Source organism: Leishmania infantum, chromosome 34, assembly GCF_000002875.2.
Source record: "Leishmania infantum JPCM5 genome chromosome 34".
In the NCBI taxonomy this organism is placed as follows: domain Eukaryota; phylum Euglenozoa; class Kinetoplastea; order Trypanosomatida; family Trypanosomatidae; genus Leishmania; species Leishmania infantum.
In genome coordinates, this window is record NC_009418.2 from 878,167 (window position 1) to 892,780 (window position 14,614).

Genomic DNA, 14,614 nt, shown 5'->3' on the forward strand with positions numbered 1-14,614 from the left:
TTGTGTGGAGAGTGAAGGGAGGGGGCGGTGCAGTGTACCACGCATCCGTTTCTCTGCCGTGCAGCACGAGGTCACACTCCGCTCAGCCCCCCAGCTCCCTCCCCCTACAAATGGTCCTGTGTCACACGCCCCCCCCCATTGCGATGGGGCCAGGCAACGCTAGACGCGCGCGCGCCAGCGATGCACCGACTCAGCCTTGCGAGCACGGCTCCTCTGCCTCGACCTCTGCCTACCCAACCCCGCTCGGCAGGTGGCCTCACAGCCGCTCCCCATCATGCAGGCTGCCATCCCCTGGCGCATCCCCATCAGGGTAGCCCAGGCGCCCTTCATCCCTATGTGCAGCGTGAGGGTCGGGTAAAGCACGCTCAAACCGCGCCAACACCCTGCCGAATCATATGAAAGGCGTAGACTTGTTCACTGGCGCCGGTCGCCCCGAGGCCACACCGTCCAGGACCTGAATGCCAACCTCACGGTGGCACTAAATCGCTCTGGCCGCTCCATGCGCCGTAGGCACCTGGCCGTGGCGCCCCCAGAGAGGGTTCGGCATTTGGCGCGGAGAGGGCGGAGGGGCTGCTTGGCTCCCCCCTCCCCATAGTGTTGCGGTACTGGGCCCTGAGATAGCCCGCAGCGAGAGGAGTGTCCACCTCGTCATCGGGGCGTCGGAGAGGTGAAAACGAAAGCGCGCAGAACGAGCATGCTAAGACAGAAAAAGCACAGCAAAGAAAAGAACGACGATACGGCGGTGCGTGCGCGAAGGTGCAACACCGACACGCGCGCACACACACTCTCTGCCCTTTGCTGAGTTGCTTCTGCGCCGCCGCAGGGATCATGGGAGCGCGGAAAACACAGGAACAGAGAGAGTAGGATAATCGGGAGCGAGAGCGAGAAGCGTCGACGACACGACGCTCCTGACAGCGCCTGTGTCACAGCTAAAATAAAAAGATGCCCACACGAAACCTTCAGGCGCACACGACCAGAGAGCCGCGACACTTTCGTGCTCCGTTGCGCAAGCGCTTCCGCATCACTGCGTCGACACCGTCAAGACGCGTGAGGCGCGTCGGAGAAGCAGCCACAGGGGGTGAGCGCGGGAGCGCGCCAACGAGGCTGCCTTTACCCCGTGTCGCTGCCTCACCAGAAGACTTTTGCAGTCCTCCCACGTGCAACAGCAGAAGCAAGGAGAGCGATATAAAAATGCGCAAATAAGATTTGCACGCAACCCAGCGAGCACCACTACCCGAGCGCACGCACGCGCAGTTGCGGCATCGCCGCTCGTGCAACAATATCCACAGCGCAGTCCAACGCGTTCACGGATTGCAGCGCTGTTGTGCCGTCAAGTACGTGCTCATCATCAGATGGCTATGAAGACCGTTGTAAACTATCCGCGTAAAGTGTTTTGGTCCGCGACGCAGAGTAACAGACGCTTGCAGGTCCTAGAGGATTTCGGCCAGGTCCCCAAAGGCGTACTGGATCAGCGACTCTAGAGTCATCTCCGGTTGACGATGCAGTCCTGCCTCGACACCGCTGCCGCTGGGTCTCATTGCATCGATAGCAGGAGATGAAGCGGGTGCGGAGGTAGCACTCAAGCTCGCTGGCGAGAAGCGCGCATCTTTCTCGCTGCTAAAGGAGGCGTCGTCGTCTTCCGTGGCCGTCGCCGAGGCTGGCCGGCGCAGCAGACCACGCACACCGCCTCCCTCTTGGTAAAGGGTGGTCGAGGAAGCTACTTCAGAGACGCCGCGGTGCAAATCGCCCCCGCCGCGACTGGACCCCCTCACCAAGCGCGGCTGTTCCGGGATAAAGTACTCTTCTGCCAGCGGAAGAAAGGCACGAATCGCCAGTGGCGTATTGAAGGTGATGCACGGGCCGCGGAATGCGCCCGCAGGGGAAGTTGGCGAGAACAAGAAAGACGATGACGTGACAGACACGATGGAGTTGTCACCGCGAAGCGGGGAGGCCGCGTTCGGCCGAACAGATGAGGCGGCGCACGACACCTCCTGATGCTGCAACTGATTCTCCTGCTCTTGCTGGGCTGATTGGCTGGCGTAGAGTACTCCCACCGCGCGAGGGCACATGTGAGTGCCAGCCGTGGCAGCAGCTGTGCTACCAATCCCTTGTTGCATCCATGTCGCCGTGCCTTGCCACCGACGGGCACGGCGCGTGCCAGCCGTGTCAAGAAGCTCTCGCGTCACACCGTTGCGCAGCTGACGCAGGACCTCCATCGAAACCGCCTGAGACGCGAAAAACGCCGCCGACGTCGACGAGGCCCCCGTCGCCAGAGCGGAGAGGCCGCCGGCCCCCACGTAGCTCGGCAGTCGCGCGCCTTCCAAAACCGCTACGGAGAACATGTCCGCATCCCACGCGTACGCCAGCTCCAGCGCGTCCTCCACCACCGCCTGCGCGGCCGCAGCCAGTGTAGCGTCCTGCGCGGGGTTCCACAAGAGAACGACGTTGGCACCCCACAGTCGAGTCGTGAACAGAACCCGTAGAACAGGGTGGTTTGCCAAGGGTTGAAAGCGGTCACGGCAGCTGTGCCCAGCTCCCAGCAGCAGCTCCGGCGCCTTGCAGCTCTGCATCACATCCATCGCGGCGGACTCGGAGCCGATGAAGAGCAGCACAGAGTGGCGGGTGTGTGCGAGGCGGAGAAGGTGCTCCTCTGCCGCGCTCGAAACAGACGATGCGATGGCGCCAAGCTGAGTGCCGCTGCAGCACCCGAGACAGCGCGACAGTGCCGAGACGGGTGAGATATCCAGAATGATGGGTTGAAGGGCTGAATCCTGCGATCGTTTCGATGGGGACCGCGTCCAAGACGCCGCGGCAGCCGCGGACGCATCGCTGACTTCATTACTCAGCTTGATGGTGCGCACGGGCACCAGACGGACGGGCGAGAACGGAGCGACGGCGGTGTTGCAACGGCGCGGGTTCGAGGAAGCGACTTTGCGCACCTCGGCGAATCGACTGACGTCGACCTCGGCACGATAGGGGCTGCCGCCGGCACCTGCGCCGTCGCCTCCGTTTGCCCAGCCAAGCGACTGCTGTTTGCGATTGGCAGCCGCGACGGCATCCGGAGCCGAAGTTGTGAGAAACCGCCAAAACGTCTCTTGCAGCTCCGCCTCCAGTCGCTGCTCCGCCTCTGCACAGCGGCGCTCAGCAGCATCCAGCTCCTGCTGCTGCTGAAGAACCACTCGCTCTGTGACGGCAGAGTCCACAATCATATCCGTCGCTGCATGATTGTCCGTCACCTCAAGCAAGGAGTCTAGCTGGTGCTGGTGGCGTGCGCGGAGCGCGTTCACCATCACCGCGTTTGACTCTACGAGCGCGGCAAATTGCGCATTGAACTGCAGAAAGAGGTGAGCCGCGGCGCGCAGAAGCTCCACGTTCCGACTCACAAGTGTGAGCAGCCACAAGAGCGACGAGGATGACAGCGTAGCGGGCACATCGGCGGGTGTGCCGCCCGCGCTGTCCGGTCCTGAGGTCGTTGGACTGACTTGGTCACTGCTGTCTTGCTCGCTGGCAGTGAAGATGGGGCATGCATCAGTGAGGTGATAGCGAAACGGTGATGCCTCAGAAGTGACGGCGCACGTGCTTTGACCGACGCCGGCGCGAGCTTGCGCAGACGCCTTCGTTGAGCAGGCTAGTTGGGCAGAAGGGACAAGGTAGGTGTCCCACGACGCCACCAGTGCCACCATCGGGTCCACCTCGGCAGGCGCCTCCATCCGAAGCGCTGAGGAACGGCAAAGCTAAAAGAGAGGGAGCTGATACAACGCTCGTGGAGCAGCGGCTGTGTGCCGGCACAGCAGAGCGGGTGTGTATATTGAATTTGCCGCCCGTCCTTCCTCTGCTTCTGTGCGCGTGCACGACGCCAAAAAGGAGGAGGGAGAGGCAGACAGACAGACACACACAGAGAGAGAGAGAGATCGAGTCGGCTTTCACGGTGCCAAAGAGACGGCGGTCTATGCGGCGAAGACAAGCATGGGCATGAGACAGAGGAAGAGTCGAGGTCGTGCAGATCAGCTAGTGGACCAAAAAGAGAGGGTGAGGGCGGAGAAAGAAGAGAAGCTAGACAAGGAAGCAGGAAGGCGAATCTAGCTCCGGGACTGTCGTTGATCCGATGGCCATGGCGTGACAGCCGGCCGATGTGTTTCCTTTTTCCCTGTCCTTCTTTTTCGCTTCGCTCATTCCCCTCCGTGAGAACGAAGCTAAAATGGAAACAAAAAAAAAAAGAAAACAGCCCTGCAGCATAGCGCTCCATCTTCGCACGTCTCCTCCTCCAAAGGGCAATGGCAAAGGTCGGCAGCGCACAACCTCTCGTCTCTCTCAGGCAAATCCGCACTTGAGGAAAGCGCACCGGCGAAATGCTGGCTTGTGACCACTTCTCTCCTCCCGTACGCGCTCCCGATGCTTCGACTCCACGCAGCAGACGGCGTGCATTGTGGATGAGCAGATAAAATGAGAAGCCCGAGGTGCGTCACGCGCAACACAGCACCCAACTTCCATGACCGTCTCGCCATCTCAAACCTCTGTTAGCCGACTCACGCACTTGCCTTGAGGCGACAACAACGACACAGCAAATAAGCTCTCCCAACAGGAAGAAGAGAGCAGAGAACCCATGTGTGCGTGTGCGTGTGTGTGTGGTGGGAGGGGGGGGGGGCAGAGCTTGATGTCTCTGCCCGAAGTCGCCCCTTTCACACTGGGTATGTGCACGTGGGCATTTGCCTCTCACCATCTCTAGGGGACGCCACACATAAGTGCGCCATTCTCTCGGCATGATGGAGAGCGCTGGAGCGAATGCCGTGGAGGGGAGAACAACGGGAGAGAGTGGAGAGGAAAAAGAAACAAGAGCACCGCTGTCTCAGAAAAGGAGGCAGAGGTGCCAAGCATGTGCCGTCGCCGTATGCCTGTGTTCTCCTCTTGTTCATGCGTCTTGGGCGAGAGACAACAAGGTCCAGAGGTGCTGAGAGGAGGGGAGATATACGTATGCAGTGTGCCCACACGATTCACCGACATGACCGAGAGCAAACAAAAAAAAGGAAAAAAAACATGACTCGTCCGTCCGCGAACCAGCGACTGCTGCGGCTGCTGCACTGCCAGTCGGAGAGGTCCCAGGACGGACACGGCGACGGCGAAGGAGGCGGAACGAAGCGCCACGGGGTGCTCTGAGGACTCGCACAACGAACGAAGAGGGAAAAGGGAATAGCGAAGGGAAGAGCACAATGGACTCATCAGAACTAGGGCTGAGAGGATACCAAGGACAGTGAAGCGTGAGAGAGTGGAATCAACAGCGAAAAAAGAAAAACACACAACCAACAGCAGTAACGGAAAAGGGAAAAAAATAAGCAAGACACGTATCAACACCAACAGCACCAGTAAAAGGCACAGCGGCACACACTCAACAAAGGAGCAAGAACCAGCAATCCTCTTCGACGGCTCGTCACACGCAAAACAACAACCAGAAAGCTCAAAAAGAAAGAGGAAAGAGGAGGCGAAAACGGAGGACGGTGTCACTGCACGGAGAGGAAGCACTATGATGAGATACAGATATATATATATAACAAGAGGAGGTGGACGCGCCAATCGGGAGAGCAGAGATGGACGGCGCACCCCGGGAGCTTTTGATGTGCAGCAGAAGCAGTCGCCCGAGTCAAATGAGCATGCGGTGGCCCTTCGGTGCCCACGAGGTCGGGGGACATGACGGCGATTGATCCTGAGTCTTGCGTGCGCCAGCGGGCGGGAACGGCTCGAAGGCGCTGCGCACGTCCTCCGCAAGCGTCGCCGGGGTGTCCGTCTCCACCTTGTGCGCAAGCTGGATCTTGTGGCGCAAGGCCTGCTCACGGAAGGCGGCGGCCGAGGATGCGTACTGAATCTTGATTTTGGGGCTGCAGGTAGGCGGGCACACGTACACCATGACAGCTTCCGCGAGATGTGTCTTAGGCGAAGGGTAGCGCAGCAGCACGAAGCGGGGGTCGGCGTCCGTCAGTATGGACTTCACCTGATCGAGGTTACCATTCAGCTGCGCCACAGTCTTGTCCAGCTGAAGCTGTTCTGCTGCGATCTTGAACGTGGCCACCTCCACCGCGCCGCCTGCAAACTGCGACAGCACGTCCTCAGCTTCCGTGGTTATTTGGACGGCCACGCCGGGGAGCACCACCGGCTGCGGTGCCACCTCCATTCGCGCAATCGCGGCGTGATGCCGTTCACTCTCGGTCATCAAGGCCTCCCTCACTTTCTTAGACTCGGCCTCGAACAGCGTCGGCAGCAGCTCGCTAACGGAGGAGATCTGAACTGTACGCTTCTGCGCATGTGGCGTCGCCTCCACCACACGCGACAATCCAGTGGAGTAGAGCATACGATTCTTCGCGCTTGTGGCGTCGCTCACGTAAATGACGACATACTGCGTACTCGGCGCGGTGCGCACCACAATGTAAGCCGCGGTTGCGCCCTTCGCATCCAGAAGCCTACGCGTCGCGTTCAGGTCATACTCGAATCCGCCATCGCTGGAGCACACTGGCGGCGCCAGCAACTTGAGCACCTCCTTTTCAATGATGATGGGCACGGCCACCGTGGCAGTGTTGGGCTTGCCCGATTCCTCCAGCGCCGCCAGGACATCCGCTGCGATGCAAAAGTCGATATGTAGCATGGCGGTGTGTACGTGTGCTGTGATTACAACGAAGTGAAGAGAGTCGGTGAGGGAAGCCTCGATGCTTAGGCCAAAGACAAAAAAAAACTAAAACTGAACGGGGGCAGGTAGGGGAGGTGACGGTCGAGAAGCCAAAGGCGTAAAGGATTCAGCGCTCAGATGGCAATATCCCACGAGCACAAGAATGAAGGGCTGGCACTGCGCACGCGGTAAAAGGTTCACCACCGAAAGAGTGCGAGAAAGCGCAGCAAGGTCGACGAGGGCGTCGGAGTCGGGGAGAGAAGAGAACCATCGAGAAGAGAGGAGATGGTTGCATGCGTGTTTTTTTTTGGCGCGCTCCTCGTCGCGCATTGCTGCGGAATCCACGATGCAACAGGGGCGGCGAGAAGGATGCCGCCTTCATCGTGTGTGCTGGTGTGTGCGTGTGTGCCAGCGCCGCTTCCAGGGATGGAGAGGAGCCGGAGAAAGCAAGACACAGACAGAGCGGGCAAGACGCGACGGCTTGAACGGTGGTGGACGCGTCGCCCCCACTGCTGACGTTGCCGTTTATTTCCGGTCTGCTTTTTTTTTCGCTGAAGAGCCCCTCAGAGAGAATGCACTGCGCTTGACTCCCCTTCCTGCGCCGATGTAGTGCATAGCGTACAGCACAGAGAAGAGACAGCTGGACCTGCCTTGTCCGTCAAAGAAAGAGAACATGCTGGGGTACACGGGCGTCTGCGCACGGTATGCCACCAGAGCGTCGCTGACATCGCAAGTGCGTGAGACTCTCGCACGCGTCCCTTCTGTGTTTTCCACGGTCTAGCTCGCCGCGCTCGGTGATGAGTTCTCTTTGTTCCTTTCCTTCCACGGACGCCTTCGCGTTACAAGAGTCCCTCCGCACGAGCCACGTCAACGAGCTGCTGCCGCACTGTTGTGATGACATCGCTGAAGGCGTGTGTCGGACCGTACTTCTGCACACAGCCGTCCACCATCCGCTCCAGCGTGCGGCAGAGGGAGCGGTAGGCCTCTCGCTTCGACTTGCGTGCAAAGACGGGGCTCAAAATCCAGTAACGCACACTCGTGAAATCGACGTTCACAAGGTCGAATGCTGGTACAGCGAACCAGCCCTTCGCATCGACAGCCTGCAACTTTGTGATGACGCGAAGAGCCATCCTTTGCACCTCCGCCAAACCACTGGCAGCAATGGCGTGCTGGCGCATCAAGCCACACGCGTCCGCCCTCAACGTCGACGCATCGAGAACATCCGCAGACTGCTCGCGAGCGCCAAGCTTCGCCAGAAACGCTGCTGACCACTTCTGCAGAGAGAGACGCCAGGCGGCCCACAGCCCGCATACGTCACGGAGGGCGGCACCGTTACCGGCCCGGGACTGCTTTGCCGTGGCCTGCGCATGCATCGCGTACTGGTAGAACAGCACCTGCATCTCGAAGAAGAGGCGGCGGAGGCCGATGCAGCCGTACTGGCGGTTCCACGCCCGCACGAGAATATCTTTGAACTCGAGAGTCTCCGCGTCGAGCACGGGCCGGCACGGTCCGGCCGCACTTGCCGAACAACTCGACGCCGCCGCCGCGAGTTTCTCGAGCGCGGCGAGCCGGCTGATCGGAGACGCCGCCGCTACCCCGAGGAGGTTCCACACGTCCGCGTGGCAGAGGTCAAACAAGCTCCGCAAAGCCAGCGACGTCGTCGCACCGCCGAGCTGCTCGAGAAGCTGCGAGATGGCGGCGTCGGCCCCCGAGAGTGGTGAAATGCCGAGTAGAGTCCGCTCAAGGACGGAGGACGACGACGATGTGATTGCCCCGGCGTTCCGCAGCTCTGTGCCGCCACAGTTTAACGGAGCATTGCTATCACACACAAACTGAGTGGGCCATTGCTCCGCGTGGAGCACGGACGGCAGCTCCCGCAACATTCTCGCCACATACTCCAAGGACGGCGCCAGAGGCATGTCCACCGTGCCCACACCGTTGACGCTGAAGTCTGCAAAGCTGCCGAGCAGCATCTGCACGAGAGTACACTCCAGCGCATTCAAGCTACCCTCGATGCACGCTACTGTCGCATCCACATCAGACCGCAGTTGCTGCCGTATGGACTCGGGAACCGCATCTGCCTGCGCCGCTGCCTCGGCTCGCAGCGCCGCATCCTCGAGCTCGAGTTCGAGTGCTTGGAAGCGGCAGTACAGCTCCAGTGTCGTCACACGCGCAGTCGCCGCAGGAGCTTCGGTGGATAAGGGTAGTGCACCGCCTGCCGCCGCGGTCGCGTCGGCACCCGTATTCGATGGAGACGCCGCGCGCAGATAATACCCGGAGCTGTCTAGTTGGACAACCCGACAGAGGAGCGACATGGCCTGGCGGAGAGCGGCAAAGCACCATCGATGCTGAGGGGCCAATGCAGCGCGAGACGGTTCCGCGTGGTTGGCGAAGAGCTGCGCCGGCGTGGAGTGCATCTCCGAATGGCGAGAGAGCCACATTGAGGCAGGTCTGGGTTGGTTGCCATACTCCATGAAGCGGCAGAGGGCCACACGCTCCGCCGGCAACAGTGGTGTTGCAGGGTTGGTGGCAGTGGGGCTCTGTGCTGCGCCTTTCGCCCCCGCCGGGCTCCGCGAGCGCTTCCGGGTTGCGGTTGAGGTTGTCGCTGAGTGTGATGGAAGAGGAAAATGAATCAATGGCTTGCCCTCCCCGCCGCGTGCGGGGTCCTCCGGAAACACTTGCTGCATCACTCCTGCTACGGTATGCGATGGATGCGCGGCGACAAAAGAAGAAGTTTATTTATCCATGAAGAGCGTGAAGAAATAAAAGAGAAGGTATAGGGAGCACCCTCAGCTCCGCCCCCGGTTGGGGACAGAGCATCACGCGAGCACTCCAGCGCGCACGATCGCCTAAAGCGGAGGCGTACGGCCCTCGGCGCTTTTTGGTCTCAGTGGATCAAGAGCCGCAAAGCTCGAGGCCACAGCCCGCCTGCGTCATCGCACTCTTGTGCCCTCCGCACAGGGGGCACAAAATCGTGGACACGTCGGTGAAGCGAGAGAGTTCCCAGTATAAGGCATGCGTACTCGTGTGTACCTGAGCCTTCCCACCTCGCGGCGTGCATAACAGAGCACTATTGCCTCGCCCCCGCTGTCTCGCTTTTGCGGGAAGGATGAGCGAGCACTTGGATTGTTCAACGTATGCGTGTGTTATCGACCCCTCCGCGTAAGCATTGCAAGCCACTCATGACACCTTCCACTCGGCAAACGGGCCTAGCAGAGACACCCGCCATGAAGAGCCAACACGCATCCGTCCACGTGAATACCATGGCTTTGCTACTTCATTCTTTCGTTCGGTGGATGCGAGTGCGGGCATGCGCATTCCCGTCATCCTCTTTTCTTTTGCTGCGGAAGGAAACAGTAAGTCGAGCGGAGCTTTCACGAGCTGTAGAAGGCGCCACCTGGTGCGCCGAATGGTGCAGCAGTTAAACAAAACTCACACGCACACACACACACACAGACACAGGCAAAGTGCCTCTCCGGTTGGTTTGTGTGCTCTGCCGCAAGAGGGTAACATGAGAACGGGGAACCCAACAAACAAAACGATGGGATCGGGGAACTTCAGCCCACGCCTGAACAGCTCGCATCTGCTTTTACACGCACCCTACACCTGTTTCTGAGAAACCCCTGCCCACACCGTGGTGCTTGGCACGCCACAGCGCATACGGTGAGGCGCTACATACACAAGAAGCACCCTGTCCACCCATCCACCGCATACACAGCCAAGGCAGCCGCGCGCCACGGCATACGCGCCGAGGAGCAGACGAAAGAGTTGCGTTGCTTACGAGCTGAACGGATCGACGCCCTTTACGGCTTGATTTGACGGCAGTCCTCACGTCGGCACCACTCCCCTTGCTTCTTGGGCTCTGCGCAGAGAGGGCAAAAGTACCACTCCTCCAGCTTGAGGTAGCGCTCCTTGAAGTGAAGGCCGTACGTCTTGCGACGAAGCTGCATGGGGTTCTTCTTGCGCTTTGGCGTGCCGCCCTTGCTGCCGAGAAGCACCGGCGTCGCCTGGCCGAGGAGGGCGCTGTAGCAGCGCAGTGTTGTTCGCTGAAGCATGCGCACTAACGCCGATATGACGACTGCTAGAGAACAACAACAGCAACACGCACACACACGCACACACGCACGCACACACACACAAAAAAAAAATCGAGGAGAACCCTGGACTACAGCCAGAAGGGCGGAGGAAGGTGAATGGCTGCAGTCAACGGATGCGCCCTTCAAGCAACAGACAGACCTGCAACTGCAGGAGTGTGGGCATGCGTGCACAAGTGTGATGCAACGGTGTACAAGTGGTGGGGAAAGAACGTCAACGTTGGAGGTGGGGAGTGGGGTTTGTGCAAGAAAAAGAAGCGCTGTCACACCAGCAGTGTCGCCACTACACCAAGTCCTCGACATTATGCTGACAGGCAGAGAGAGAGACGTGCAAACAAGCTCGAGGCGATTGCGCTTCTCTCGCAGTGGAAAGAGTGCAGCAGAGTACACTCCTCTAAGAGAGGTACGATGACGGGCTCACGGACTCACCCTCCGCAGTTTCTTCCACGATCTCAGAAACCACCTTTGCCCTATCACCGAGGAAGCGGGATGAGATCGACTGGCGGGAATTCCTTGAGGGTCGATGTGCTCTTCACGGTCACGTGCTGTCCTCTGTGGTTTCATTGTTGTTGTTGCAGCCTGCACAAGCGCACTGCGGCCGTTTCGCTTGCGCGGATGTGGTTGTGGCTGTGGTTGTCGCTTTTTCGTTCGCTGCTGAAACGAGTCGTTACCAGCTTTACCCTTACCGCGGCCCCGTGCAACACGAGCAATAAAGAGCCCCCCCCCAAAAAAAAAAAACACGCGCACGTACCCACACCCACGCACAATCGCACATTCGCGCCGAGTCTCCGCACGCACAAGAGAGGGGAGAGCAGAAAAGCCACTGCAGCGCAGCTGTTTTGCGATAGCACAGCAGGAATATTTGGCAGTCCCTGGAATGATGCAAGACGCAACGGGAAAACGTTTTTATGGCGCATGTGCCCCACCCATCGCCACCAACAAGGCTAAAGCTCTGCAGAGCCCCCAAACCGCGAAGAAACAGTGAAGGCAAGGATAGCGTCAAGCAGCCACGCGGCCAGCACACGCGCATGCCGGACAAGCAGCACATTCACTCCTTCTTCTTCTGCACGAGCGGCTTGCACTCCTCCTTCAGCTCATCCCTCTTGCACGCCACAGTGCCGCGATGATTGAAGTGAATGAAGCCTACGCCGGAGTTCATTTGATTGTCATAGCGGAGGTACTTGGTGACGTCGCACAGCCGCGCATCCTGCATCTTGTGACGGTGCGCGAAGCCGGCAATGCCCAGCAACGTACCAGCGAGTACTTCTAACGTGATGGGCACCATCATCGCCGTGATGGACACGTTGTGGCCGCCAAAGCTGATCGCAGGGATGTGGCCGTGACTGTGGTGGGACGCCTGCAGCTGCTCACGGATAGAGTAGGCCATATACAGTGCATGCGCCAGGAGGAGCACGCCTGCGTAAAACAGGTAGTCGAGCACCGCCATATTCTTTTTTTTTTATCTCCTCGTGCGGGTTTGATGAGGATGGATCGATATGCGGTGCCCTTTCCGTGCCTGTGCGGCGGCGCGTGTAAGTGCGTGGGGCGTGAGGGAGCAGGTGTTGGTCGACTTGTTTCGTTGTTCTTCGGTGTCGGCAACGAACTCCTTGTTCAGCTACAGACAGCAGCGTGGGTAAGACTCCCGCACGCGGTGCAATTGTATTTGCGGCTCGATGGTGAGACTTCAACGGCGAAGTGGGCAGCAAAGGAAAAAAAAAGACGCCGGGCAACGCGTACAAAACAGGACAGGGACGAGAGAGAGAGAGACCAAGAAGAGGGGCGAGGAAAAGTGAGAAGAGCTACGCCAGGTTCCATGGAGGTCGAATAGAAGGAAGAAAGCCCAGGCCTAAGAACAACCCGGCACATGGCCACCGGACGTCATCACCGCTGAGAGGTGCGCCACTTCGCTGACTGCTGCAGGCCCCCCCCCTGCACCTTCTGCTTTTCATCCAGAGAGACCGGAGAGTTGCGCGCACCAGCGCGACTCTCCATGCAAGAGTATTTTCTTTTTGCGGTGATCGTTTTTACTTTCTTCCGCTGGGAAGCGCAAGTTCAACGAGTACCGTTCCACACAGCTTCACGGCACGCGCACCCATCGAAAGAGGGGAGTGGGCCTCAAGAGCAAAGAACACAGGCCAAAAGAGAACGATAGCGCAGCGCAAGTGCGGCAGGAAGCAAACACCATGTCGAAGGGAAGAAAAAGTGCAGCGTTCACATGCGCGTTGGTGAACCGGTGGTGCTGCTGCGGCTTTCTCGCTCTGACACGATTACAGATTCGCCCACGCGCTATGCCGCCGACAGCACGGCCGTGTGAATTTTTCTTTGCACGAACTTGCTGTCCTGGTGTGAAATTTTTTCTGCTTCGCTTCGCACCTCTTTCCTCGGCTTCCTCATCTACTTACTTGAGATCTCGAGCTCCTGTAGCCGGTTCAAAATGACCGGCCGCGAGACCTCCTGGATCTCGCCACCCATAATCATTTCGTCGATGATCATGAAGACCTTGTGGAAGTTGAAGATCAAGTCCAGCTCGCACACATCCTTGAAGAACATATCCAGCACCTCGACAAGTAGGTGGATCAGCTCCACGTACATCAAGTCGTTGTCCTCCTGGTCGATGCCGAGGATGAAGAAGAGTCCGGCGTAGCGGCGGTAGACGAGCTTGATGCTCTCGTAAGACACAAAGTTTGTCGCGCGCGTATCGCGCGTGTTCACAATAACGTGGACCTGACGCTTGATCTGCGCCTGGCCGGCATCGTCGACCGGGATGTAAAACTTGGCCAGTCGGGTCTTGCCCATGCGGTTCTGCAAGAGGATAAAGTGGATCATTGCGCTGGAGGCGAGTACTCCTCTGGATGACGTGGCAGCTCTTGTTGTGATGATCTCCGCACGTGCCTATGGTTCTGTTGATTTGTTTGTCCTCGCACCACCACGGCGATTCGCGTGCGAGTAAACCAAAGAAAAAGAGAAAAAGAAATGCGTGGGAGAGGGTCTCGTTTCTCCTCGGTTCCAGCTTTTCCTCTAACGCTGCGCAACTACCAGTTGTTTGCCTTTGGCGTTGCTCTTCTTCTCATGGTTGTGCGCAGGTGTCAACAAGCGACCTGACGCCAGCTGTGGAAGAACACGTGGCGGCGTAAGAAACCCAAGGAAATCGGTAGAAGAGTAGAGGGGGCGCAGAAGGAGCGATGGCTATCGGCGAACAGAGAGAGAGCAAAAGAAGGTGCATGCGGCTGGTTGCATCCGCAAGTGCAGCATGTGGGAGTCGGAGGGGGGGAGGAGGGGCATCCACATACACACAGAAGAATTGCAAAGCGCCTTCCATGGAAGAAGGCAGTGCGGTGCCAAGTCCTCTCATGTAAACACATGGCGCACATCATCTACCGCGCAGTGAGGACGCTCCTTTTTTTTTCTTTTGCCGTATGTACGCTGTCATTTAACACGCTTGCGAGGCTTTCCTAGAAGTGCGCGTGCACCTCGAGTGTGGACGCAGCGTGCACAGAGACTCACCCATCACCTATATGAGTTGCGAGGATTCCCGCAAGATGTCCGTGTTGCGCCATCCCCACGTTCGCGCAAACTAGCTCGTGCGTCAGCTGTGATGCTTATCTGACGTTTCTTTTGGAGCGCCGCGTTATCCCCGTACCCACCCACACACACTGAAGCACAACAAAGAAGAGAATGGGGGAGGGAGGAAATGAACAAGGAAATGAGCGGAGAAAACGATCCGTTGCATAGCCAGACGTCTCGCGTGTTATTGGTGTGTCTCATCTCCACTGCTCATCGACAGCACGGCGGTGAAGGTTTCTTTCGTTTTTTTTAGTGTTTGTGTGTGTGTGTGTGTGCGTGTATGAGAGGAGGAGGTTTCGTGGAA

At 58.8% G+C, this 14,614-nt stretch overlaps 6 protein-coding genes across 6 annotated transcripts; all 6 read right to left on the bottom strand.

The window, feature by feature from the left end:
- Positions 1 to 1,430: 1,430 nt before the first annotated feature.
- On the bottom strand, positions 1,431 to 3,683 carry LINJ_34_2050 (conserved hypothetical protein; the record flags this gene model as incomplete). The annotated part of the gene is made up of 1 exon (XM_001468540.1): positions 1,431 to 3,683. One exon carries the CDS (start codon positions 3,681 to 3,683, stop codon positions 1,431 to 1,433), a length of 2,253 nt encoding a protein of 750 aa, XP_001468577.1.
- Positions 3,684 to 5,635: 1,952 nt separating this feature from the next.
- On the bottom strand, positions 5,636 to 6,631 carry LINJ_34_2060 (putative G-actin binding protein; the record flags this gene model as incomplete). Its single annotated transcript, XM_001468541.1, has 1 exon — positions 5,636 to 6,631. The coding sequence occupies one exon, from the start codon at positions 6,629 to 6,631 to the stop codon at positions 5,636 to 5,638; it is 996 nt and encodes a 331-aa protein (XP_001468578.1).
- An 860-nt stretch (positions 6,632 to 7,491) lies between these two features.
- LINJ_34_2070 (conserved hypothetical protein) lies at positions 7,492 to 9,339 on the bottom strand (the record flags this gene model as incomplete). The annotated part of the gene is made up of 1 exon (XM_003392738.1): positions 7,492 to 9,339. One exon carries the CDS (start codon positions 9,337 to 9,339, stop codon positions 7,492 to 7,494), a length of 1,848 nt encoding a protein of 615 aa, XP_003392786.1.
- Positions 9,340 to 10,455: 1,116 nt separating this feature from the next.
- On the bottom strand, positions 10,456 to 10,707 carry LINJ_34_2080 (conserved hypothetical protein; the record flags this gene model as incomplete). The annotated part of the gene is made up of 1 exon (XM_001468542.1): positions 10,456 to 10,707. One exon carries the CDS (start codon positions 10,705 to 10,707, stop codon positions 10,456 to 10,458), a length of 252 nt encoding a protein of 83 aa, XP_001468579.1.
- Positions 10,708 to 11,794: 1,087 nt separating this feature from the next.
- On the bottom strand, positions 11,795 to 12,193 carry LINJ_34_2090 (conserved hypothetical protein; the record flags this gene model as incomplete). Its single annotated transcript, XM_001468543.1, has 1 exon — positions 11,795 to 12,193. One exon carries the CDS (start codon positions 12,191 to 12,193, stop codon positions 11,795 to 11,797), a length of 399 nt encoding a protein of 132 aa, XP_001468580.1.
- A 947-nt stretch (positions 12,194 to 13,140) lies between these two features.
- On the bottom strand, positions 13,141 to 13,572 carry LINJ_34_2100 (putative clathrin coat assembly protein AP17; the record flags this gene model as incomplete). Its single annotated transcript, XM_001468544.1, has 1 exon — positions 13,141 to 13,572. One exon carries the CDS (start codon positions 13,570 to 13,572, stop codon positions 13,141 to 13,143), a length of 432 nt encoding a protein of 143 aa, XP_001468581.1.
- Positions 13,573 to 14,614: the final 1,042 nt, after the last annotated feature.